The following is a 25,828-nucleotide window of genomic DNA, read 5'->3' on the forward strand; positions in this document are numbered from 1 at the left end:
CCCACTCCTTCGCTTAACATATTCATTATTTGTATGTTGAGATTCAACGTAAAATTACCGTAAGTAATGAAAGTTACAAATATGTTGCTAATGCACATCGTAGAAGTCAAGAGTTTCAAGTTTGTGATTATGTCTTGGTTCGCATTCGCCCAGAGAGATCCCCGAAAAACTCATTCAAAAAGTTGCATGCTCGAGCTATTGATTCTTTTCCCATTATCCAAAATTTGGGATCTAATGCAAATATGCTCGATTTGTCTTTCGACTTAAATATTAGTCCAGTTTTCAATATGGAGGATTTAATTCTATATCATGATACTTTTGAGCTTCCTTTGTCTAACGATGTTCCTGTAGGTGACAATCATCCCAAAACATCAATTCTCCTATAACACAAGAATGACGTAGAGGCCATTTTTTATGACAGCCTTGTTATGTCTGCTACTAGCATTACTCAACACTTCCTTATCAAGTGGCATGATCGTCTAGCTTTCGATGACACTTGGATTACTTTGGAGAAACTTTATGACTTTGCACTAAACTTATTGGACTAGGACCAGTCTATGTAAGAATACACTATTAAGTTTCGATGACAAGCGATGACACTTGGAAACTCGCTCAACGATTACTCAACAGTGATGAAATACACTATCGGCCTTCATGAATAGATTCATACAGAGTTGAGCCTCTTCAAAGTATATGATATTTCGATCAGTTATAACATAGTGATGGCAATCGAGAGAAAGAATCACACTCACAACAAGAAGCCTACAAAGAAGGTTAAAAGGAGCCACCCAAAGGCCCAAGAGAATTTTGGAGATGGTAAAACTTCTTCCTCAAAACGAAGTGATTCATTCTATTAACACTGTAAAATTGCATGTCATACATGAGAGAAGATTGACCAATAATGTAGGTCATACCGGGTGGTAAAAGAACTTCGTCTCGATGAGCTTGGTGAAGAAGCTCGGCCTAGAGACGACATTGTATCTACGCCCGTATCCTCTTGGATGGTTTCATAATGATGTAGAGACGAAGATTGACCAACAATGCATGATATGCTTTGTCATCATTAAGGGATTCATCAATGAGGTGACATGTGAGGCGATTCCACTTGATATATGCCAACCCATCCTTGGGAGCCCCTACTTATAGGATCGAGATGTTGTTTACTTTCGCCAACTTCAGAAGTATAACTTCAGAAAGATGGAAGGAAGTTCCTTGTCACATGAGATTAGATTGGTTCGACGGAGGATTCGACATCTATCGACCCAACAAAGCGGACGGTGAATGCTTGTCGAAAGCTCATGACTCTTTCTTCGGCATGCAAAAAACCAAAGTCTACCTCCAACAATAGAGACGAGGAGAAACCAAAAGGGGTAGCAGCAAGTTTGAAGCCCCAAGAAGTCCAACAAAGCCCTCAAGTTGATGGTGATCAGCAACAAAGTGAACCACATCAAAATGGCACACGTGGACGACATATGGTTAAGCACCGAAGCCGACCACATTGATGGGCCAAAGCAAAACCTCCAACTCTGGATGGAGAGAGAAGATGCCTCAAAGTAAGATTCAACGAGACATGAATCGCCTAATTGGAGGAGTCGTGATTAGGGACAATCTCAACAACACTCAACCATACTAGTTGACCCCTATTGAAGGGCCTTTTGAAGCCTCAAAACCCTATTTGGCCAAGCAAAGTCCATATCATACATAGTAGCGCACTCAGCTTAATCACAATCCTACTAGGATTAAGATTAGGGCAGCCCTCACCCAAATAGGGGTAGCCACGAGGAGAGCGTGGCGTCAACTCTTAATAGGAGTAGGACTTTCATAAGCCAGCCCTAAACTAGCCCTAACCTAGCTAGGACTCCATCCCTTCCTCGGCTATAAAAGGAGAATAGCTCCATCTAAAGCAATCTAAGTTGTGCCTTCTCTTGAGAAGCCAATTGACCCTAGGCTGAGAGGGGGAGGAGGCAAAGAGAGGAAAAGGTTTGCAAGTTCTGCAGCCCTTCTTCCTGCCTAGAGCCACCTTACTATAGAGATCTTTTCCAACGTGTTGCTAGCCTTAATTTCTTTCTAAGAGACTTTTGGCAACAACAAGAAGAAGACCCCACGGCAACCAAGAAATAGCCCTAGCTGGCTCTAGCCTTTCAGCTTGCGTCGAGGGTCAAAAGATGAGGAGTTCAGAAAAGGGTCTTGCCCTCCAACCGCAATCTTTTTCCTCGAGTTCCAGTAACCAAAGCTTTGCATCAAGCTCCGCCCAGCTGCTATGAGAAGCCCCCAAAGCCTGTTGTCCAAATCTTAGGAGGTTCTAGCAACGAGATACGAGGAGACAAAAAACCAATAGCGTTTTGCAAACTATCGAGAGTACCCAGGTGTTGTCCAAAGATAACCTGCGTTCTTATGCATTTATAAGTGTTCTATCACACTTTTAATTTCATTGCTTTTACAAGTAATAGAGGTTGTTTCTTTTAGGTTTCACGCTTGTTTCCTAGCAATAGTTTTCCTTTTTACCAAAACTTCCTTCCGAAAGGTCGTATTGAGTCAATGGATTGTTGAACCTGAACCCCATACAAATTAATATTCGTTACACTTGCAGATATCAAACTGTCAATCCCCTAGGACTTAGTGTTGAAATCTACAACCTTCTCTAATTATGATATATGTTATCGTCACATATGTAAAAGCCAGCTACATATTTGCTTCCTCATTTATTTGCTGCCTCGCATTTGGTGGTCTCTTTTGTCAGGTTCATGATTTTTCTATCCTGGAATGCTGCTTCAGTCAGCTTCATACCGAGACTATTTATTATTGGTTTTGATGCCTGCATCGGATCAGAGTAATTAATTGACATTCGGATCAGAGTAATTAATTGACATTAAAAGTTTTATGTCATAAGAAAGCCTTTTTGTTCCCCGATGCTAATTGAATGTGGTACTCTGTCTGGCACAATAATTGTTTTATACCTAATGTCTAACACTTTAATTATTCTTTCTTTAACTTGTCTATTATTGGTAAGTAACGATCCTTCACATGCCATTTTCTTCATGTAGCAAACTCAAGTGATACGTGAGGCCTTAAAGGTTGGAAGCCTACGAAGAATAATACAGAAAAATTGATGGCAGTGATGATCCGGAAAATGTAAATTGTTTGCCACCTTGAAATCACTGTTGCCTTTTGCTCTTCTGGTCAAACACTCATTGACTTCAGTTTAATTCGTGAAGTAAGGTGTATCTGTAAGCATAAGCCCAATCTGTAACAGTTCACGGCAATTGACTGAAGCCATGGAAGGACAGATTCTTCGTGATTTTGCAATGAAGGTACGGTGGACTCTCTCATGTGCCAATACGAAATCTTCTACACTGATATTTGCAAATATCGAATTCTATGAATTATATTGATGTTTGTTTATGCAGATCCTCTCCATTGTAAGTTCACAAGATTGAGGTGTACGAGCTGATAAAAAAACTAATCGAGGTCGTCTCTCTCATATCAGTACCGAGGTAGGATGATCCTGACAACGCCTTTGATTAGATCGATCCTACAGTGGCAGCCTCCTTAATTGGGTTGAGATCGAAGATGACTTAAAACATCAAATACAACTGTTTCTAGCTGGTTCAGGTTCCAGAGAGATGCCTTATCCTTACACAGCATGATGTGTCGAGAGTTTTTTTTTATATTTGTATTTATTGTTAAAATATTTATTTCCTATAGCGTCCATCTCCAGGAAGTAAAGAAGACTTAGTTTTCCTGTGGCACATGCGTTGTATGCAGATTGAGCAGATTGGAGAAACACAGTCAGCATCATCGCATGCTTCCATCCTTTGCACGCTGATGCCTCTTCTGACGTAAACGATGATGCGTTTGCGGTTTCAGCGCTAAGAGACTGGGCTCCTCCTCTTATTAGAGTAGCCGTCTCTACTCAATTATTGCGACATTGAAACGACTGCTACTCTTTTAACTTTTGTCTTAAGGTGTGTGATTCTCTCTCTCTCTCTCTCTTCGCGTAGCTCACAGCGGTTCGTGAACCACCTGTTCTTTATATCCATACATTACTTTATTCTTTAATTCTTATCTGCAGCACATAATTCTGAGCGCTAATGAAAGATTTACAGCGCTCACTCTCTTTTTATCGCCAAAGCATCATCTCTACCATTACACCGATCTGTTTCTTTGTTTTTGGTCCGAGCACAAGATTCGGAGCTCAGAGGTACGAGACATGTTAGACCATAATCGAATATGAAATCATGGAGACGATGGTATACTCGCGCAAGAAAAGAACAAGTGCACGGAGGAGAGGGGAGAAAGCATCCGGTGCTTGGAATTCTCCAGAAGAGGGCTATCGACTGACCTCCCATCCGCACTACTTTTTATTGGATCTTTTACCTTCCGTTCGATCGTGAGTCAACGTGTCGAACCCGAACGGCTCCACTTGCCGTAATGATGACGGAGACCACTATGAAGAGCCTCCTCGTCCTCCTCCTCCTCCCCTTCCTTCCCTTTCGCCGTTCCTCGCGTTCCATGTTGTCGCACCTGCGTCCGCGGTAACTTCTGGCAGACTCGGCTCTCGGCTTTCCCACTCTAAAAGCTTCCCCGTCCCTTTCCCCTAAAGTTAACCAAATCCAACCCCTCAAGAAATTGGATTTATTATATGCGAGATATGATGTGAAACCCTAGCGACCGCGTCGGTGTTCGATCTCTTTCCGGAAGCAAAGGGATCGGATCCGGAGCGCGGGATGATCGTCTGCTGCCGGTCGTCGACGGCCGTGTCCCACCTTCCCCGACGCCGGCTTCAATAATAACCACCAACTGCAGCAGAACGGCGGCGGCCACCGCGAGAGGATGACGATTCTAGGAAGCGAGTTCAAGTCTGTCGGCAGGATCGAAGAGAGGTATGTGCTCGCCCGCGAGCTCGGCCGTGGGGATTTCGGCGTCACCTACCTTTGTATCGATCGGAACACCAGGGAGCTCTTCGCGTGCAAGTCGATCTCCAAGCGGAAGCTGCGGACGGCGGTGGACGTGGAGGACGTGCGGCGGGAGGTGGCCATAATGCGGCACGTGCCGACGAGCCCCAGCATCGTGAGCCTCAGGGAGGCATGCGAGGACGACCGCGCCGTGCATTTGGTGATGGAGCTCTGTGAGGGCGGGGAGCTCTTCGATCGCATTGTGGCCAAGGGGCACTACTCGGAGCGTGCCGCTGCTGCTATCATGAGGACGATCGTTGAGGTTGTGCAGCTGTGCCACCGACACGGGGTCATCCATCGCGACCTCAAGCCGGAGAACTTTTTGTTCGTGGACAAGAAGGATAACTCACCGTTGAAGGCGATTGACTTCGGGTTGTCTATATTCTTCGAGCCTGGTGGGTCTATTTCTCTGCTCTATCTGTCTGTTTATGATGAAATTGCAAGTTGTTTGTGGTTAACTGTGATGATATACTTGCCAAACACATATTTCTGGACCTTGTCGTCGCTGCTGAGTTCTGCTAAACGTCTGATTCTGTTTAGGAATTTATCAGTGCTAAGTTGTTTCATAAACTGGAATTTCCATGCTCCTACTAGGAATCTATATATAGCTGTACTGAATTTGGTATTTTTAAGTTCCCAGGCTATTGCATTGGTGTTGCTAGATGTCGTACATCATGGCATGGTAAATCTATAGATAATGGAAAGAACGTTCAAAATGTCCAAGCTACAATACGCAGTTATATAATTGTGTATTGACTTATTCAGTTATGTTTTGTTGATTAGTCCGGTTAAGAGGCATCTCTGGTGGCATTACTATCATGAAATGCCTTTTCTATAAAATGCCATCTTTTTTGTTTTTAGGTCTTTCGCGCTGATTTGGGTTCAATGAGCCACCTATTGCACATTTCCATAACAATCTAATTGACTTTTTTGTATTATCCTTTGATGTTGCAGATTGTTGCCTTCTCACTTGCACTTATCACTCCCAATAATTCCTTGTTTTATCATAGTCTACTCTCCTTTTCAGGTTTTCTGTTGCTATGATTTTGAACACAGTTTTGCAGCCTTTGTCCTTAACTTTTTCTTTTAGTTGCTAGTTGTGATTGTGTGCTACAAGAGCCCAAACTGACTACTCTATGAAGCACTCCTACAATAACTTTGATTTGACTAGTCGGAGGAATTTGACTTCCAGTCCTAAAATGTCACTTTGATGATTGGCACTTGAAAAATCCAAACTTACTTCTTTGGCCCTTTTTTCTTTTTGAGGTTTGGCATAACTTATTGACAGCCCCACCTGTTGTGGATATAATGTACACTTAAATTTAGAGAATAAAGAAAAGTATATTAATTGAAAAGTCAGCTATTTAGTTTCATTTTCAGAGGGTGGATTGGGCTTTCTTTGCAATCTATTACTCCTCATGACAAAGAGATACATTTGGAAATGAATCAAATTTGTTTCTTGGGTATGAAAGTACTAGCGTGGATTGAAGAAGTTATTGAAAAATGAAGATGAGCATGGTTTTGTTGAGGAGCAGGCTTAACCACCTAAGACTTCTTGGATACCTTTATAAGCTCAAATGAGAGGGTTAGTTGTATACCTGTGAAAGATTATGAGTGTAGGTGTGTAGGTTATCTCCTGATGTCGGTGGTCACATTCGAGAGGAATGACCAGCCCGACCTGGTCTGAGCCCGACTTGCACAAGGAAAAAACCAACATTGTCTTTGAGTATCGAGTGCTCCTGATGTGATACCAAGTTGCTGTAGGTCTCTTTCCTGCACGAAGACTGATGTCGGGAGGGTTTTTTGATACATCCCTTGGACTTCCACGTTAATAATCTCGAGGTGGATAGGGGAAGGATGAGAGAGGATCAGACCTGTAAAATTGTGCTTGTGCCTCCATTTTATAGTTGGCATCTTCTGTAACCGTGAGTGGCCTCTATTTGTGGCTAGTGTGGCAGATTTGTTGGGGTGAGACTTTGTCTCTTTCAGTGATGTGACATAGGTGGATGGTGTATGAGTGTAAAAAGCACAATGGCTGGGCGATCGACAAATATTCAGAACACAGATTTAAGTTCAAATATGGGAAGGAAATCAAATTTCCTTTTATCATATAATTCATCTCCATTTGTCTGAATGAAGGTTCTATTAGGTAATAAATTACATTGATGTGCCTAATAGCCATTATTTTCCAGAGTACTCTATATATGTTAATACTACTAAGCTTTATATCTATCAACTCTGATTAATGCTGTTGATTCTTGTTAAAAATTATAACTTTATTTGTCATCAGATAGTTGTTCCATCTGGAGCTGAGAGTTAATAGATTGCTAAAAGCATGAAGTCTTTTTATGTACGGTTTTCTAACAAATTCTTACATGTTTCCTTCTCATTTTAATTTAATGCAATGGGTAGTTTGTATTGTTTCTCTTTGTCCATTCCAGGTGAAAAGTTTTCTGAGATAGTTGGAAGCCCATATTACATGGCTCCTGAAGTTCTAAAGCGGAGTTATGGACCAGAAATTGATATATGGAGTGCTGGAGTTATTCTCTACATCCTCCTATGTGGAGTTCCTCCATTTTGGGCTGGTAAGCTCCTTAATAATGAATCCATCCGATGTTACTGAATATTTTTAATACTTCATTCTGTAATATAAAATCTACTATTTATAAGTAAATTTTGCTTGTACCTTATTAATTCTGCATATAAATTTTCTTTCTAATTAGAAATATAACGTTTGAATTGTAGAAACCGAACAAGGTGTTGCACAAGCCATTCTTCGGGGAGTGATAGATTTTGAATGTCAACCATGGCCTAGTGTTTCAGAAAGTGCTAAGAATTTGGTTCAACAGATGTTGGAACCTGACCCCAAGTTACGATTAACTGCAAAGCAAGTTCTTGGTATGGTACATTGTGTTTTCTTGCTTACGCATTAATAAAGTCATTATCCAGTTAGTACAAGGTTTTATAAAATTTTGCTTCCACAATTATCAAGATAATTCGTTAGATTCTTCTATCTGTTCTATTGCATTGGCTTTTGATTGCTTATATTATCCAGAAGGAATATGTGATGTCATTGGTATTGACAAATTTGAGATCATAGGAATTAACTGGAATGATTTTCTTTTTCTGTATTTTGAAATCCTGATCTTGTATTGTACATACAAGGACTGCCCCTCTACAAAAATTTTGTTTTCATCCAGATTATGTTGAATTTGTTCTTAGATGTTTATTTCTTCTTGCAGAACATCCTTGGATTCAAAACACTAAGAAAGCTCCAAATGTACCTCTTGGTAATGTTGTCAAGTCAAGGCTCAAACAGTTTTCAAGGATGAATGGATTTAAAAGAAGAGCTTTGATGGTTCGATGCACTATATTAATCTTGGTTAACTATTCCAAATGTTTTTGGAAACCCGAGTGTATATTAATTTTGATTGACTTTTGATTAGGTTATTGCTGATCACTTGTCCATCGAAGAAGCTGAGGATATTAAAGAGATGTTTAGGATGATGGACACTGATAATGATGGCATCATTTCCCATGATGAGCTTAAAGCTGGGCTTCCTAAGTTTGATTCGCACCTTGTGGAGTCTGAAATGCAGATGCTTATTGAAGCTGTAAGTCTATTTCACATATCTATGAGATCTTACAATCTTCATGTATTTTATGGCCAAAGTTAAGTATGAAAGACCTCTTTGGAAAATTGTATTTGATTTGATAAGATGGTGCAGCACCACAACCTTATGTCTAGGCTTGAAATTTGTATTTTGGGATGTCTAGGCTGAATGCGTTGTGTTCTAATCAATTTCCATCTAAATGCTCAAAACTTAACTTGTAACTATTTATTGTTTAGGCAAAAGAACCATAGTTATAAGCATTTCATCCATTAACTGTGTTCTACTGACTTGCTTAACTCAAAGCATAAACTCTGGGTGTCCTGTGGTTATTAGGAACCCTCAAGGAGATATTTCTGAGCTTCTTGAGCTTGGCTTGATTACAGTTTGGGACTGGCTTAAGTGCCCTGGTCAACCCATCCGTCAAGCTTGGCTTAATTCTATCTTATGATCAGCAATGAAGTTTCAGATCATGGAGGAACATCTTTTCTCTTTCTTCTTTAGGAAAATTGTTTGAAATTGATAAGTTTCCACCATTAATCTTTGTTTTCTGTGTAGGTTTGTTTTGCAAGAAAATTTTCTTTTAGATTAATTGTTAATACAAGTATACAGAACCAGAACCTAGGAAGAATTTTTGGAAAAAAAATTATTTGTTAATTTCCAGAAAATTATGATCTAGGAGGTTCTGTATATGTGGCAAAGGGATTAGGGTGACAACAGCTGCAATATAAGTTGATAAACTGGTCTGTTCGTGGACCAGTTTGTGGATCGCCCCCATTTTGGGTGCTCAGGTCCAACCTGATAGAAAAATATAGAAAAACTTAATTAGGGCAGTCGGGCCCAACTCTTCTTGTGGGGAGCATGGAACCTTGGCTGCCGCAACTGTTGTTCGCCCCTACTATTCGATGCCATTCCCATCACGTACCTCTCGGTATGCGTCCACCGCCTCCGCTTCTTCCTTCCTTTTGTGCCTTCCTCTTCCTCCACTGATTCCTCTTCTTTTCTCTTGCGCCTTCTTCTTCCTCCACCACCTCCTCTTCTTCCTTCCTCTTTTTCTTCTTCTTCGTCTTCGAAGCACTAGTACCTACCGGTCAGTCATTGACCGGTATGGATCCGGTACGCGATACGGCATTCCTTGAATTCGTATTGCTTTAAAAGAGGGTTCATTGCTGATTTAATTACCAAATTTTATGTTGTGAAAATCTTGCACCATACTGATGTCTGTGAAAATAGCTTCTGGATAGAAGGCTAATGGTAATTTACTTCTTTTTTCATGCTTTGGATCCTTAATTTTCTCTTCAAATATTTGAGAGATTGTCGTGTTCCTAGTTCCTTCCCTGCTTAATGATAGTTTAGGTATACACTTATATTTCAAGATTAATTTACTTATTTACCAAAGGCTAAAGAGATACAAGCCTATAGAGGTTATATAGATTCTAGTTCATCCTTATATAATCAGGAAATAAAATCAGTGGAACGACCTTCATGTAAATCCAAATGATGTGGGAACTCTTTTAGTGCTTTTCTTAAATGGTAGATCCGGTTTACCCTTTATGGCTGTTGTTATGCTCTTATCTTAAAGTTATCGATGATGACAAATACTTTCTTTTGTTTTAAGTTACTTGGAAGCCTTGAATAATGGATCAAATTGAAGGATCTCATTGATTGCATATCCATGTCGTGCTTTTCTGCTCATTATTGCTTTCCATTGTTTTATTGAAAAAATCTTCAGCGGAATCATAGATCACAGTACATCTGATGTACAAGGAAATGAGATCACAAGCTACTTTATTTACTTGGCGACATGCTTAATGATAAGAAAGGGTTATCTATATACTATGCGCCTAGTAGGTTGATTCTTTTGTATATATCTGATATGTTTTTTGCTTGGCAGTGAACAACATACTGCAGAATCTAATTATTCAAATTTGCCAAACAGATCGATTCCAAGGGAAAAGGAACCCTAGATTATGGAGATTTTGTAGCTGTTTCTCTTCATTTTCAAAGAATGACAAACGATGAGCATCTCCGAAGGGCCTTCTCCTATTTTGACAAAGATGGGAACGGATTTATTGAATCAGAGGAACTTCGTGAGGCACTAGAGGAAGATGGAGCCCCTGATAGCACGGGATTGGCCAATGATATCTTATACGAGGTTGATACTGACAAGGTAGTGATCCCTTCCTTCTCTCGATGCTATGCTGTTAGTCTCTTTGATCACCAACAAGCAAATCTTTTTGTACAATCGCAGGATGGCCGGATCAGCTACGATGAATTTGTGGTGATAATGAAAACTGGAGCAGATTGGAGGAAGGCTTCATGGCACCATTCAAGAGGAAGTTTCAATAGTAGTCTAAAGTGTCAGACTAATGATGGATGGATCCTTAAATTTGAGCAATGAATAAAAAAAAAGAATAGCTAGATGTCATCTGCTTATTTGTAGAGTTGAGAACGGGTCCTCCATGCACAAAATATTTTTCAATCTTAATTATCTTGGGTGGGCAAAAAGGTTTGATGGACTCTTATTTGATTTGCTCCGCTATGTAATCACTTCTCCCTCCACCGCCATGATAGAGGTGCCGCTGTCTGATAGATACAGTGGGTTGTATTTGCTGTGGAAATATTGTACCATAAAAAGAGTTTGCTGTAAACCAGATGCATGCACAATATCCATTCTGAGTGCCTCCGTGGTTGCTTTAGAATCCTACTGAGATGTTTGCTGGTTTAGGGAATCGAAAGTACTTTTTTCATTCCAAAGCATCGTACATAATCAAAGCTCCAATGGCGAATCAGGCCATCGTACTCTCTGTGCCCTTTCATATGATTATTAGGTGTTGTAGGTTGGTTTTCTTGACAATTATGGTTCAGTTAAAACACACACACAAGAAATTTTTATTATATTAAATAACGTATATGGCGATGGATTCAAATATGAGATTTATCAGATGGTTCAATTATCAATATATTTGCATAGAATTATTTGACAATCAGATGATGATCAGCAGCAATAAAAAGAACTTTTGTGATCGGACAGGAGATGAGACCTGACATCTAGTCGTCCTTGTTTTGAGATTCAACATGAGACATGACATCTAGTTGTCTTTTGATTTGGATCGAAATTGAATTTGATCAGATCGAACTGGTTTCCATAGTTTATCAATTTTAAATCAAATTAAAAATCAAACAAAAGGTGGTTTGGTTTCGTTTCGTTTTGGCTCCAATTCGAACCGTTATTTAATTTTTTTAAACAATAATATAATAAAATAGAGCTTTTGACCTATCGTTGGGCTCAAACGGTTAGCCCAACAGTCTGGTCAACGCTTGGCCCAACGGTCTATGGAGGGACAAATGATCAATATCTCTCTCTCTCTCTCTCTCTCTCTCTCTCTCTCTCTCTCTCAATAGTCATATTAACGATTATTTTTAGAGATATTTTGATCATTTTATAATTTATAAAATATAAACAATATGAAAAAAAAAAGATTTGCCCCTTTTAATAGCTAAATAACAATCCATTTTGGAGATATTTTAAGAAAAAAATCCTAAAATCCTAAAACTACCATCCCAAACTCCTTCCTCACACATTTGATTAGGCATTCTTTGAATGTTGCTAAGCTCTCATACTCTCTCCTAAGCTCTTAGGCTCTCTACTGATTTCGATGGTAACTGAAACCTACCACTTTGCCACCAAGGAGGCTTTAGAAAATAAATATTGAGTACATGCCAAAAGAAAATAAATACGATGATCAAAGTCAAGTCAAACATCTTTAGGCTGTATTTCAAGAATATCCGAAACACCGATACCTCTATATATATCATATGCAACTACTGTGGCCAAAATTTTAAATTTAAAGTAGGGGGATATGAAATTTTTTGAAAGCATATTGTGATGAAATATTCAACACAAGTTGGTATGGAAAAAAAAAAATTAATTTTTGGGTACCCTATTAATCTCACCTTTTATTTTTATGTTGAAAAAACTTATGAAGCATTAACTAGATTAATTTTCGTTGAATATTTATATTTTACTTTTAGTTGAAAAGTAAGTTTTGTTGATTATTGTCGAGAAGTTTTGAATCTCATCGCTCGATGAGTTCCTCAAACCACTCTTACCAACACTTTACATCATCTTTATAAAAAATAATTATAAAATATTTTTTGAGCTTTTATTTGTGCTGATATTTTAAGCGATCACTAGCAAATGCACTTCCACATGTGAATTACTAGTCATTGGATTAGTATTGATTAGACTATGCTAAAAAAATAATATTACTTTTAGAATTTTTGATGAATGACATACAATCGATAATATTTATATAATGATAAAAATAATTTAAAAAAATATTATTTGGTTTTTAAAATTTTTTCATTTATTTTGATAATTTAACGATAAGTATCGTTTTCTATTCCAAAATTACAAGAAGTATATTAACTTGCTTATAGTCATTTCTTTTTTTATGTTAGGCATAGTTAACATCTTAGATCTCTTTAAAGTTTTTTTTCTCATATTTAGTAAGCTATTTGATTCTTATAGGATCATCCATAAGTAATGAAAGGGTGAGTCATATTTTATAAATTAAATGATAAAAGATCCAAAAGATTTCCTAGGATGTTGCTACCTAATTGAACATACATATGAATGATTTAAAATATCTTTTGAATATAAACGAATTATTATGTGTTTTTATTATAAATAATGTCAGACAAGTTAGTTTATATCCAAAATATTTAAATGTTTTTAATAATATAAAATATATTTTGTCTAGTGTTTAGTATCCTACTACCCATATTTTTTTAGTTGTTGATATTGATATAGTTGGTGGCTTAGAAGAATATCTATATGATAATGATTTAAATATGTCTATAATGGTTATGAAATTAAAATGGATAAATTATTTTTTTTAAAAAATTATTAATTTATTTAGTTGCTTGTGTTTTTTATCCTCATACTAGATTAGATGGCTTAAGTGATTATTTAATTATTTATTATGAAAGTTCAGGAATAGATGTTAATATTGATGATAAAATTAGAGAAATTAAAAGATTGTTCATTAAATTATATGACCATTACAGTGCTAACTATAGTATATAATATGATACCTCCTAAACTTTTTTAATCTATGGATTAAGTTAGCAAATCTTTGGTTACAAAGTAAAAAAAAAAAAAGGGAGATCATCAAGCTCAAACTCAAAGCTTGATATATATATATCTAACAATTTCTTTGAGCTTAGTGACAGCACTACAAGGACATAGTTTCCTATTTTGAAATAGTGGCATGATATACAATAAAATTTTCAATTTTGACGATGATGATCGTAAGGCAAATATTAGCGATTCTAGTATCGATGATAGTTATGGGGCAAACTTATATTGTAGAAGTATGTATCTCACATAAAGTTAGATTAAACATGACCTTTGAATTAATTAAAGTTCAAACATATATTAACAATTGGACAAAAGACGACTAAATCGAACTAATAGATAGATAATGACTTTGTATTCGACATATCAACGGAAGGGATCATCAAATGGTTCAACATCAAAAGCGATTAAAATTTACAATTTCACTCAATTTAATATCATTTTTTTATATCATTACACTCATTATTTTATAGGTATAATCTATTTTTAAATTAAAAAAATAAAATTATAAAAAATTATATTATAAATTTTAATTAAAAAAATTATCGATTCAAATTGGTACCAAAATTGGAATCGTCAATTCCGATTCTGTTTCTAGAAAATCAAAATCATCGATTCCGAAAATAAGACTACCCATTATTCTTTGCTTAGGAGAACAAAAGTTATTTTTTTGATGATCTTATTCATGAATAATTCTTCTTAGATTTACACAATGACACATAATGGGAAGATTGAAAATGACTTGTAATTCACCAACCACATCTTTCTTAAAATAATTAACAAGTGAACAATAACAACAATATGTAAAGTTACAATAAGTTTATCCACTAGTTTATAAATGAGGAACTACAGTTAATCTAAAAAAAGACATTGGACTCTGCAACATTAACCATGGATTCAGAAATAGAACATGTGTAAGAAGAAAGGTCCATCTTCTTTATGATAGCATCGTTCGTGAAGGAAATTAATCCCCGCACCAACGAGCTCATTCAAAATAGTCACACTAAAAGAGGTAACCGGAAATCTAAGAGATAGATAGATAGATGGATGGTACAAAATAAAAAGCACCGAAAAGTTCTTCCTTTATGTATCATCTTTTTCTCTCTTTCACTTTTCTCTATGGGTGGGGAAAAGGTGTCTCTCTTTCTCAGATCTTCTTCTCTCTCCAAGAGCGAGACACCGTCGATATGAGTTTGCACACTATGCTCCTCAACATAATTCCTACTCAAAACTAGAAAAAGAAGCCAGTGAATCCATCCTTGCGGACTCTTTTCCCTTCAGTAGTGTCTCCTGACACGGCAATGAAAGCAGCTAAACCAGCTGATCTATGTAACCGGAAGCCGATGCTTCTCTCACATAGATAGATAGCTAAACTCGTCTCGGAGTCAAACTGTTCCCTCAAGGAATCATGATGTTTGCAGGGGCGTGCTCCCGTGGCTGGTGGGTTTATGGATGAAACAACACAAGGTGGTACAGAATCATCAGCAGAGCGAGGCTTATCCCTAAGAACACAGTCATCCTTTCTTTCATGCAAATCCGACGACGCACCAGCTTCTGCCGTCACCTAAAATCTACGAGGATGAAAGAAGATGCCCTTTTTGGATTCCCGAGGACAAAGATAATAATGTCTGTTAGATTTGATGTCCAAGTCCATTGGGTGCCAGTTCAGATCTTTGGATCATGACACGCATTGCAGCGTGGTTCAGAAGACGGAAACTTTATGAGTATTGCGTAGACAGCAAGTGTCATTTTTACCACCGTCAATTTGATTGAATAATGAAAGATTTAGAAGAAGATTATGTTGATCGCTGGATCACACTGAATTCCTAGCAAGCTCATGCTTTTCTATCTTTGATCTTGACTTGTCCTTAGATTGGTAAGATGTAACTCTCCACCGTAACACGAAAAGGTTGTTGTTTCCTCAAAAGACATGACAAATGTTCGACTAATAACGAAGAAATCCAGCGCACAGTTTATGAAAATAATAGCTTTTCCATTTATGAAAATAAATATCCTTTTGGCAAATAAAATAATAATAATGGCAAAAGACTATGTATGTTATTATTTCTGAAGGATTTCACTTTTGTTTATGTGGCAAAAGAGATCACGATATATATATATATATATCGTGTGGGTTGCGTGTGGCACCGGGCGGTGACCGGACCACGCGGAGACGACGGTTGAGCATCAGATGGAAAGCGAAGTATCAGCGGCTGGGAAAAGCCCCCGACACAATTCTACTCTCCGTTTCGTTACGGTGAATCGATAGAATTCGAGACAGGCTCTGCGGGGCCCAAAACATGGCACCGTCGCTCCCTCAGCTGGTCACAAGTTGGGTCAGCAAGAGGGTGAGTTTTGGTTTTCCCTTTTTTGGGACAAAAAAAGAATAGACCCCGTCCCCACCAACTCACCCTTCCCCGCCTCACCGCATGCAGGGCCCGCCCGCGCCAATGGACGCTCGAGGGAATCGGATCCCCTACAATGCGGATTGCAGCTATCGGTGCTAGACGCACACGTGGCGGCGGATCATAAACCCTTCCATACTTGGGAATCAGAGGGAGGAGGGTTGGACCCGCCAACGCTGCAACATGAGGTGCAGGGGATGTCGGCCACCGTGGCGATCCCCCCGCTCAGAGAGGGGCCCGCCGCTCGACTTTGGTCGCTTGTCCACCCACCCGGTCCTCCCTCCTCCTCCTCCTCCTCCTCCTCTTCGCTTCGAAGGTAGCATGCGGCTTGGATACTTCCGCGGCTTCGAGTGCCATCGTCCATGGAGGCGCCGCGGGTGGAGGACGTGATCGCCTTCCTGACGGCACGCGGCTTCTCCGCCGCCGCCTCAGCCCTCCGCGACGACCTCCTCTCCCGCTGCGCCCCCGACGGCGCCACCGACCTTGACCTCGACGTCGGATCCGGGCTGCCGCCTCTGAGGCTGTCGCCGCAGTCCCGTGGCAGCGGCGGCGCCGGAGAGGGCGCACCTCCCAGCGCCACCTCGAGCTCCTCCGACGCGTTCGTCAGCCTTGCTTCGTCCCCTTCCGGTACGTGGGTCGTTTCTTGATCTCGGCGCCCGTTGTCTCCCTTTCCTTTCACAGGGAATGATTTGCTCCACCTTACCTCGGCCTCCGACGTGCTGCTTGGGATGGCCTCTCGATAAGAGAGCCGAATCTTTTACCAAGAACTTAATGATATCTGGAATTAGAAAACCACTCCTTTTTGTTCAGCGAGTACCCTTCTTTTTTTTCTTATTCCTTTTCACCAATTTGTCGATTTCCTAAGAAAGAAAATGGCAATTGGAAACTGTTAAAAAAGGCCATCTTTTTGTTGGACAACTCGCTAAAGATTAAATCTTGAATCGAGTTTTGGTCAATCTGCCCTTTCCGTTTACTTGGATTTCTTGGAACAGAGCTTTTGAATCCCTATGGAGTCTGGTCACCCGCTCGGGCTAGATCGGATGACGAGTCAACTGATCAGCATTCAGAATTTGGGACCGCCCGAGAATACAACAACTACTGGTACGACGACCAGTATGGAGGGTGTCACAATGATCCCTTCCTCGTGATGAGTGACCCTGGCCGATCGCATAGCCAGGACAAGTTCATCCTGTCTACAGAGGGTAAGGAGCAGTTCAAGAAGCGAGCTACTTTTGGTTTTGCATCGAGTGATCATGATGATGAAGGTTGCGAGGGCTGTGTTGAGATTTACAGTTGTCCATTCCCTATTTGTGATTGCTGCCGTGGATCAAAGATGCATGACAATGGAGAGGTTGCCGACATGATCAGGAGCTCGAGCTCCGCTATTTATGGCCGCTATCAGATATTGGATGATCATACGGAGATGTTAGATGAATGTGGGGGGGATGAGTTCCAGTCAATAAGGGTAAATGAGCGGCCTGAAACTGTTCTGGAGCATGATTTCTTTCACAATGGAAATCCAGTAGAAGACAAGGAATGCTCAGAATCAGGTCTGCCGGACAAGGAATTGCAGATGTTTGACAATAATGCAGCTGATGATAGCAACCGCTTGAGTAAGTCTTCTATTTATCACTTGTAATCCTCTTTATTGGTGAATTAAGAAGCTTTATTTATCGCTTAAACAAGCATGATGATTGATTTCTCTGTCTAACTTGAATAAAGTTGCTTGTACCGGTGGACTTTGATCGGAGCTTTCCTCTTTTATTAATTTGCAGTTTATTGTAAGACTCGTGTATAAGATCTTCATTGTGCTGTCTCCTATGGTCTTCTTGTGTTTTCATTTCACCATTATAAGGTGACCATTCTCTCATATCAGTAGACCATGGTCATGAACAATGGAACTTCCTTCCCTATTTGACTTGGTTTTGTTTCATTATATAATTCCTGAGTAACAACTTTAAAGATGATTTATACTGGTCTGCATTTTAATGAGGCTGTTACCGTTCAGTGCTTCTGGCATGCCTGAATTTTGCTGCACCTCGATCAGAGAACATTGCTTTTTTTGTCCTGTGAGAACTACTCCGTAGTCTCTCATATTGATCATCTGAATGTATTCTGGACGATTTTTATTTCTTTTCTGTTCCATGGTGACTTGTGGTTGCACTTTTGAAGTATCATCCTCATTGATGTTTGTCTTTGAATGCAGAATATGATCCCACACACAATAAAGATCTCAGAGGAGATTCATGTAACAGAAATCTAATCTTCGTAAACAAGATGGATGATGAAGAGTTACAAAAGGAATCTTATAGTATGCCACCATCTGAAGAGGAGGCTTCCAAACAAGATGTTAATTATCCTTATGGATTTGGGGATTATGGGACAATTGGTAGAGACTTGGAGGACTCTAGAGCTGTTGGCCTTGAAGGAGAAGATGGTATGGATGATGAGCTTCAACTTTATAATTCTTGTGAGGATGAGATGGAAGTATTTGACTTGAGAATAGTTCATCGGAAAAACAGGTTTAGATCCACAACTTCCTCTTGGAACTTTTTGCGAAAACAAATTAAACAAAATCATTGTGCTGACATATTATTTGCAATCAACTGCAGGACTGGTTTTGAAGAAAATAAAGATTTGTCAATAGTTTTGAATTCAGTTATAGCAGGCAGATATTATATCATGGAATATCTTGGTTCAGCTGCATTTAGCGATGTTGTCCAGGCACGTGATCTTCATACAGGCATAGATGTGTGCCTTAAAATAATAAAGAACGATAAGGATTTTTTTGACCAGAGTTTGGATGAAATTAAACTCCTCAAATTTGTTAATAAGCATGATCCTTCTGATGAACGCCATCTATTACGCCTTTATGACTACTTCTATCATCAGGTATGCATTTTTTGTTTTGTATATGTTATCATCGGTACAATGTCAAACGCTTGTTTTTCCTTGTTCCTTCTAGGTATCGTTTTCGGTCTCTTGATTCAGTACAGACTACAGATCATTAGTTTATATTTCCTTTTAGCTAATGCTGCAGATTGATTGATGGGGTTTACTCTTATGTCAAATCAATCTGTTTCCATAGATGATTTTACTTGATCTGCATTGAGCATTGTTCAATCCCTTCATTCAGTACAGATCATTGGTTTATATTTGCTTTGTAGCTAATGCTGATGATTGATCAACAGTGTGTTCTCTATGTCATATTACTCTGTTGTCATAGATGATCTTACTTGATCTGCATTGCAAGCATTACAGACTGCCAGTGACCATCTCATTCAGTTAAATCTGTAACTCATAAAGAATTTAGATAAATGACATGACATCCATCACAGTGGAGGTGGAACAAAAACGAGTTTTGATTAGCACTGGAAGCTTCAGTGCATTTCTCACTTGCAAGGGCAGCATAAAGTCATGTAGAGGCTGTAAATGATGACAATAGGAGGCTTTGTAATACGAATAAGTAACAAATGATTTTAGTGGTAACAGATGCAAGGGAGTAAACATGTCATATTTATTCCAAAATATGGGAGTCCTTGAACTTCTCTATATAAAGTTATTGCAGCAAAGAAGGTTCTTCTTATCCATAAGTGCATGCAAGGCAAAGTATGTGCAAGGATCATGCCAAGCACTGAGATGAATGGTTGTATTCTCTTGTTTGCACTCCGGATTCTCATCTAGACCTGAAACATATTGGACTCCAAAAACCAAGCTCTTCACACAATGAGACCCCAATTGCAGTAGAACAGAAACCATAAAGTAATGCTAGTCCAGTAAGCTAAGAGTCTGCTGCAAGAATCAGATAGCTACCACATGCCAGCCCAGCCTATCCTCAATAAATTCCTTTTGAGGATGCTACATTGGTGAAAAGTCCATACTATTACATCATTACTTAAAATTCATATTTGAATAGTATTATATTAATATGTATCAACTTAGTGACTTTTGAGTTTTGGTCTAAAAAAGTAAGAATGATTATTTCTAGTGATTGGGTGGGAAAAATCTCTTCCCCCTCTAATATTTTGAAGACATTATAATGTATTTTCTTTCATATATTCTCCAAATATGTATTCAAATATCCAAAACTTTCGAGCAATAAAGATGTGCTTTCTCCACCATTTATGAGTTGTTTCTTGTGTTTTCTTGGTATTTTGTTTATGGATGTGTTCTTTTTTTGTCAAAACTGATTGCAACTTTTAAGAAATAGCATATAATGATAATGTCCTGGTTCTAGTTGATAAAGAATGTATCCTTACATCACACAATTAAAATGCTACAGGAACATCTTTTCATTGTCACGGAGTTGCTACGAGCTAACCTGTATGAATTTCAGAAGTACAATCATGAATCTGGTGGTCAAGTGTATTATACATTGCCTAGAATACAGGTATGTGATTGACTCATCATAGTTCATGAAAAATGTGTTGAGCTATTTAATGATAATTAGGGAGCATATGGAAATTAATGATGATGCAGGAAGCACAATTAGCATCTGCTGCAATTGAAATAGTTTTCATCTTTCAGTCGTTTCGTCTAATAGCATAATAGAATTAATACCATAGAATCCATACCTTCTGTCACTAACATCCTCCTCATTCAAGCAATTTCAAGACAAAATGTGGTCAAGGACTGAACTTGTGAATATCGGAACACCTTTTTTCTCTTAAGGTTGTCATTAGCATTTTTGAATCTAAATAACTCTCATTTTTATTATTAGTTGTTATATTTTTTTCAATGACGGATTACATTGAATTATCCTTCTGTTACAGGCTATAGCTCGACAATGTCTAGAGGCCTTGGAGTACCTGCACAATTTGAGGATAATTCATTGTGATCTGAAGCCTGAGAATATTCTTATCAAGAGTTATAGCAGATGTGAAATCAAGGTTATTGACCTCGGAAGCAGTTGCTTCGAGACAGACAACTTATGCTTATATGTACAGTCTCGTTCTTATAGGGCCCCTGAAGTTATCCTAGGTCTCCCATATGATCAGAAGATTGATATCTGGTCTCTAGGCTGCATCCTTGCTGAGCTTCAAACTGGTGATGTAAGTTTGGATCCTATATTTCTAGTTTTAAATCTATAAAATATGCTTTTTTAACAAGAACTAGAAAATGATTTTTACTTTTTTATATCGTTGAGAGCTGCCCTCTTTATTTAGTTTCTTCTGAACTAGCTTTCTACACCATTTATTAAGGATGTAAATTATCTGACTTCTGCCGCAGGTAATTGGCTTCAGAATGCAGAATCTTGTTTATAAGAATCTTTTTAAGTCAGAAAGACATTCTTGTTTTAAGCTTCTTTGTTCAGTCCTCAATATAGATTTCATTGTGTAACGAAGAAAAGGGATTAATGCTGCAAATTAGGAGGTCAATACCCAAGGCATATATGCATAGGAGAAAACTAAGGTTTATGGAGGCCTTTGAAGAGTAAAAGATGGGTTGAAATAAAAAAAATCATTTAATCTGAATTTTTTTTATTTATTTTTATTTCAAATAATACTGATCATGGTTAAAAAATTTATGAAATGGTGCACAGTATACTAATATGCTAGGCAGTACTGAGAGGAGGAAGAGGAGGAAAAAGAGAAGAAGAAAAGGAGATGGATGGGAGGAGTAGTAGTGAAGGAGGAGGCATGGAAGAGGAAGCAGAGGAGTATGGGGCGGACGGGCTGGCCGGTGGAGAAATGTTAGGCATCATGTGGCATGAGGAAGATGAGGGAGCGCAAGGCAAGAGAAAAGCTGTCTAGTACCATATATGGACTGATACAGGCGATATTTACTATTATTTAGTACCGTGCATTGTTCATTGTCAGACTGATAAATACATCTATGGACTGATACAGGTGATATTTAGTACCATGATGCCAACATCTGTTTATAGCTAGGTAAAAGACCTGTTGTCAAGGAACTAATACAGGCGATATCACATGTGATATCTTTACCTAAATGTGGACCTTAGGTCCCAAAAAAACCTTTTCTTCTGAAACAACTGTACCATTTGGTAGTGTTTTTTCTATCATCTACCACAATGTTTTGTAAACCTTTTCTATCTCATTATTAAGCATTTTGTTAAGAAAAAGACCCTGAATCATTATGCCTAAATTCTAATTCACTTAAATCTTAATTGCTGTTTAGTAATTAGCTAAGAAAGTTCTAATTGGAAATGGTAGACTCAAAAGCATCTAAACATCTTTCTTTGTAAATATAAGTCCTGCAATCTAGCTTTTCCAATCAATTCTAGGTATATGACTGTCAAAGATTGTTAAACACACAGATATCTTCAACTGCAAGAAGCTCAAAACTGCTGGTCCGGGACAAGTTGTTAATGTCTAACAAATTGACAGATTAAATTGATAACACACGCCTAGTGCTCAATGTTTTAATTTAGCATTATTTTCCATGTTTTCCCCTACTAGATAGTTTGCTAAATCATTATTCATTAATGTGCTGAATATATGAATAATTCCTTGAGAATTTTTTTCAGAGAAACCTATACTTTTTTGCGAGCTGCTAGGAAACATCTTATAATTTTTCATGCTTCAACTATATCAGTGTACACAGAACAGGTTATGATCTAGAACTTCTCTGCTACATCAGGTGCTATTTCCAAATGACTCGGTCACCATGATACTTGCTCGCATTATTGGGATACTTGGTCCGATTGACGAGGAGATGCTTGCACTGGGTCGCGAAACTAGTAAATACTTCACTGAAAATTGTGACCTTTATCACAGAAACAAGGTTAGTGTCGCTTTCTTGTTCCTACTTTTGACATAAGCATTTCTACTTGCACTAATTCACTCAAACTTAAATCAATTGTTGGATAGTTTGTTTTCTTGCAACCTTGTAAGTTGTAGAGGATCACCCTTGGTGTGCCACTAGTATATTCTACGGAAGTGAATTATACCTGCTATGTACATGTGTACATACTACATAATACATATATACAACCCTGGTTTGGCTAATTTCACTCTCTCCTGGTGGTATCAAGGTTGGAACGTATATCAAAATTTGTTACCAAGGATGACAAAAAGTAGCTGAAACCTATATACATCGATGTGATTCACTGGATTTATCTGAGACTATGAGAAAAAAAAGCAAATTAATAAAATATAATTTGAAAAAAAAAGAGAAAAAAAAGGGAATTAATGAAATTAAAGATCGGACATTCCCATGAAGGAGATCCGATGTGTAGGTGCCAAAATACCTTTCTTGGGTACATAATGATATTGAAGAAGGTGAGCAGTGAATAATGATCGAACTTAAATGCACATCAGGATAGTTACAGAAATCTCTCCTTTTGGTACTTGGCCTTAGATTTGTGATAATTGCATCTCCATACATCTGATTGGAGGACCTTCATAATTTCTTTTAGTCACTCAAATTGTTAAATGTTACTTAAGGTGGAGCATCTGATAGCTGTAGACTTGTTTGGTTCAACTAGCATAGTACAAGTGGAGGAAATTTGTATAGGTTTTAGATGCTAGATGTTCTACAAACCATCTTGTGGTGGCAGAACACTCAATATCTCTTTCCTACAAAATCAAACTAGTGGCGTCACACGTTGGTCAAATGCCCTCCAGTTCCCTGCTTGTTTATGATTGCATCGCAAGTGCATTGGGTATTATCTGCAATATACAAACTTTTATAGTTTTAATGTTTTTCATGCCATTTCAACTATCAACATGCTGAATAGAAATTTGCTTGTAGAAGTTTCATATGAGAAATACTGTTTTGTGACAAAAAATTTAGTATGCCAAACTACCAGTTGTAAGATTTTTCATGTGAAGTCTTGGTGAATGATTTCTTTTTTTTTTTTAATTCACCATCAAATGCCTGTATTATGTTGGTTGACACAAATCAGTTTCAAACAATGTATGATAAGCATCTTCATTTTTGCTTCTCAAGGAATTGCAACCAATTGTTGATGTGAATTCTCACTTGCCATTTTATGTACTCTGAAACATACAAATTCTGATTTGCTTTATTAAAACTATTTATTTCTTTTTCTATCGCCAAATCTTTCACAGGAAACTGACCAAGAAGAGTATCTAATACCAGAGAGGTCCTCATTGTCACATCAACTGCAAGATTGTGATGCCAAGTTTATTGATTTCCTTTCTTACTTACTCCAAATAAACCCTAGGGGGAGACCAACAGCAAGAGAAGCACTAGAGCACGAATGGATTTCCTTCTCATACAAGTGAATCTATTAAGGTTTCATAGGCAAATAACCTGTTGCTGTGTCTTCTACTTGGGCATCCCAATTTTACCACACCAGTAAACACACATACATGTGTACCGAACGTGTAAATATATCAGGAACCATGTCTTTGTGTATAATCAGTTTTCTTTCAGAAGTTGTGATGCGGGTTCTTGTTGCTTATACTCAAATAGTGGTTGAGAAAGAAATGTAAGATGAGCAACACGAAGTTGATAATGAGTAGGATAGAAAGGGATTGAGGTATCGTGATGGTGATAATATGTAATATGGAGACTATTTTCAATACCTCACAAGAAGTCATAGTGACATTTGGCTTCAAATAAGATAGTTGTTTCGATGTCAAGAACGAGCCATGTAAATCTGACTGCAACTGTTCCACGTGTGGCTTGTTTTTGCTATAAATTGTTTCATTCTAAGCTGCCTACTTCTCATTATATTGTTGCATTTGATATCGTGGACACTAGGCCTTGTTGTGTGGTATTTCAATGGATGAATTATCTTATAGTTTCTTTGATTATCTTCGATCAGTTTTTGAGATTTTCTAGCATAAATTGGATATAAAGTGTTTGGGAACATATTTGAAATGTACCTTAAGGAATAAATATAAATTGGTACTTGATTTTTTTTTTTCAAATCACATTTGGCTAAGATGCTGATGTTATCTCAGGATAGCATTAATTTGGAAGATGCTAATATAAATTTTTGAATTTTAAAAATATCTTGTGATTTTATCTAAAATTATAAAATTGTCAAAATGATTTAGTGAAAAATCAATATGATTTATACTTTCTATAAAGGTACATTTTTATTTTATTTGTATTTAAAGATTATTATATATATATATGATTATATTTGTATTTATTATATATTTGGGCCATATGAAATTATTATAAGATTACTTACATTCATTTTTTTTTTTTTTATACTTATTAATTTAAATAAAAAAAAATATGTATTCACATTTGAATAAATATTAAAATATTAAAAGGATAAATTTATCATAAAATTTCAATAAATTTTTAAAATATAATTTTATCAAATAACATTACGTCAATGTATATCTAAAATATATTTTTCATCTATTATCTGGCGTTTCACAATTGTACATTTACTCAAATCCTTTTCCTCACACTTATATTAAAAATGTAAATGTTAACCTTTATCCATATAGGTTATTATAGCGTATGTTTTCTAATTGATTTGGAAGGCTCATAACGATGCATTGTTTATTAGCAAAAAAAGTAATACCTTACTCAATTTTTTTGTAAGATGATGGCTTGTGTTGCTATTGATCCTTTCCAGACTTGAGAGAGAGAGAGAGAGAGAGAGAGAGAGAGAGGGGCTTCATCATCTACTTGTGGACTGACAGTTGCTGAAAACTCTCAATGGTTGCCTTTAACAGGATTAAAATATTTCATTGCTTCAGAATATTGTAGCAGCATAGTGCAACAGCTTGATCCCAATTTAGTATTTTCATCTGGAGG

General features: G+C 37.7%; 1 protein-coding gene across 1 annotated transcript; it reads left to right on the forward strand.

Annotated features, from left to right (window-relative positions):
* Positions 1 to 4,085: 4,085 nt before the first annotated feature.
* LOC135608735 (uncharacterized) lies at positions 4,086 to 24,778 on the forward strand. Its single transcript, XM_065101771.1, has 16 exons — positions 4,086 to 5,350; positions 7,397 to 7,540; positions 7,701 to 7,853; positions 8,198 to 8,313; positions 8,402 to 8,569; positions 10,506 to 10,736; positions 10,818 to 10,960; positions 11,076 to 11,142; positions 16,435 to 16,741; positions 17,107 to 17,727; positions 18,321 to 18,636; positions 18,727 to 19,006; positions 20,397 to 20,504; positions 20,887 to 21,165; positions 22,718 to 22,861; positions 24,151 to 24,778. Exons 1-16 carry the CDS (start codon positions 4,834 to 4,836, stop codon positions 24,325 to 24,327), a joined length of 3,771 nt encoding a protein of 1,256 aa, XP_064957843.1. The 5' UTR covers positions 4,086 to 4,833; the 3' UTR covers positions 24,328 to 24,778.
* Positions 24,779 to 25,828: the final 1,050 nt, after the last annotated feature.

This window comes from Musa acuminata, chromosome BXJ2-4 (genome assembly GCF_036884655.1).
Source record: "Musa acuminata AAA Group cultivar baxijiao chromosome BXJ2-4, Cavendish_Baxijiao_AAA, whole genome shotgun sequence".
In the NCBI taxonomy this organism is placed as follows: Eukaryota; Viridiplantae; Streptophyta; class Magnoliopsida; order Zingiberales; family Musaceae; genus Musa; species Musa acuminata.

Coding starts and splice junctions, on each gene's coding strand:
- LOC135608735 (XM_065101771.1), top strand. CDS start 4,834: ATGACGATTCTAGGAAGCGAGTTCAAGTCTGTCGGCAGGATCGAAGAG. Junction 16,742..17,106: donor CCTTGCTTCGTCCCCTTCCG/GTACGTGGGTCG, acceptor TTCTTGGAACAG/AGCTTTTGAATCCCTATGGA. Junction 17,728..18,320: donor TGATGATAGCAACCGCTTGA/GTAAGTCTTCTA, acceptor CTTTGAATGCAG/AATATGATCCCACACACAAT.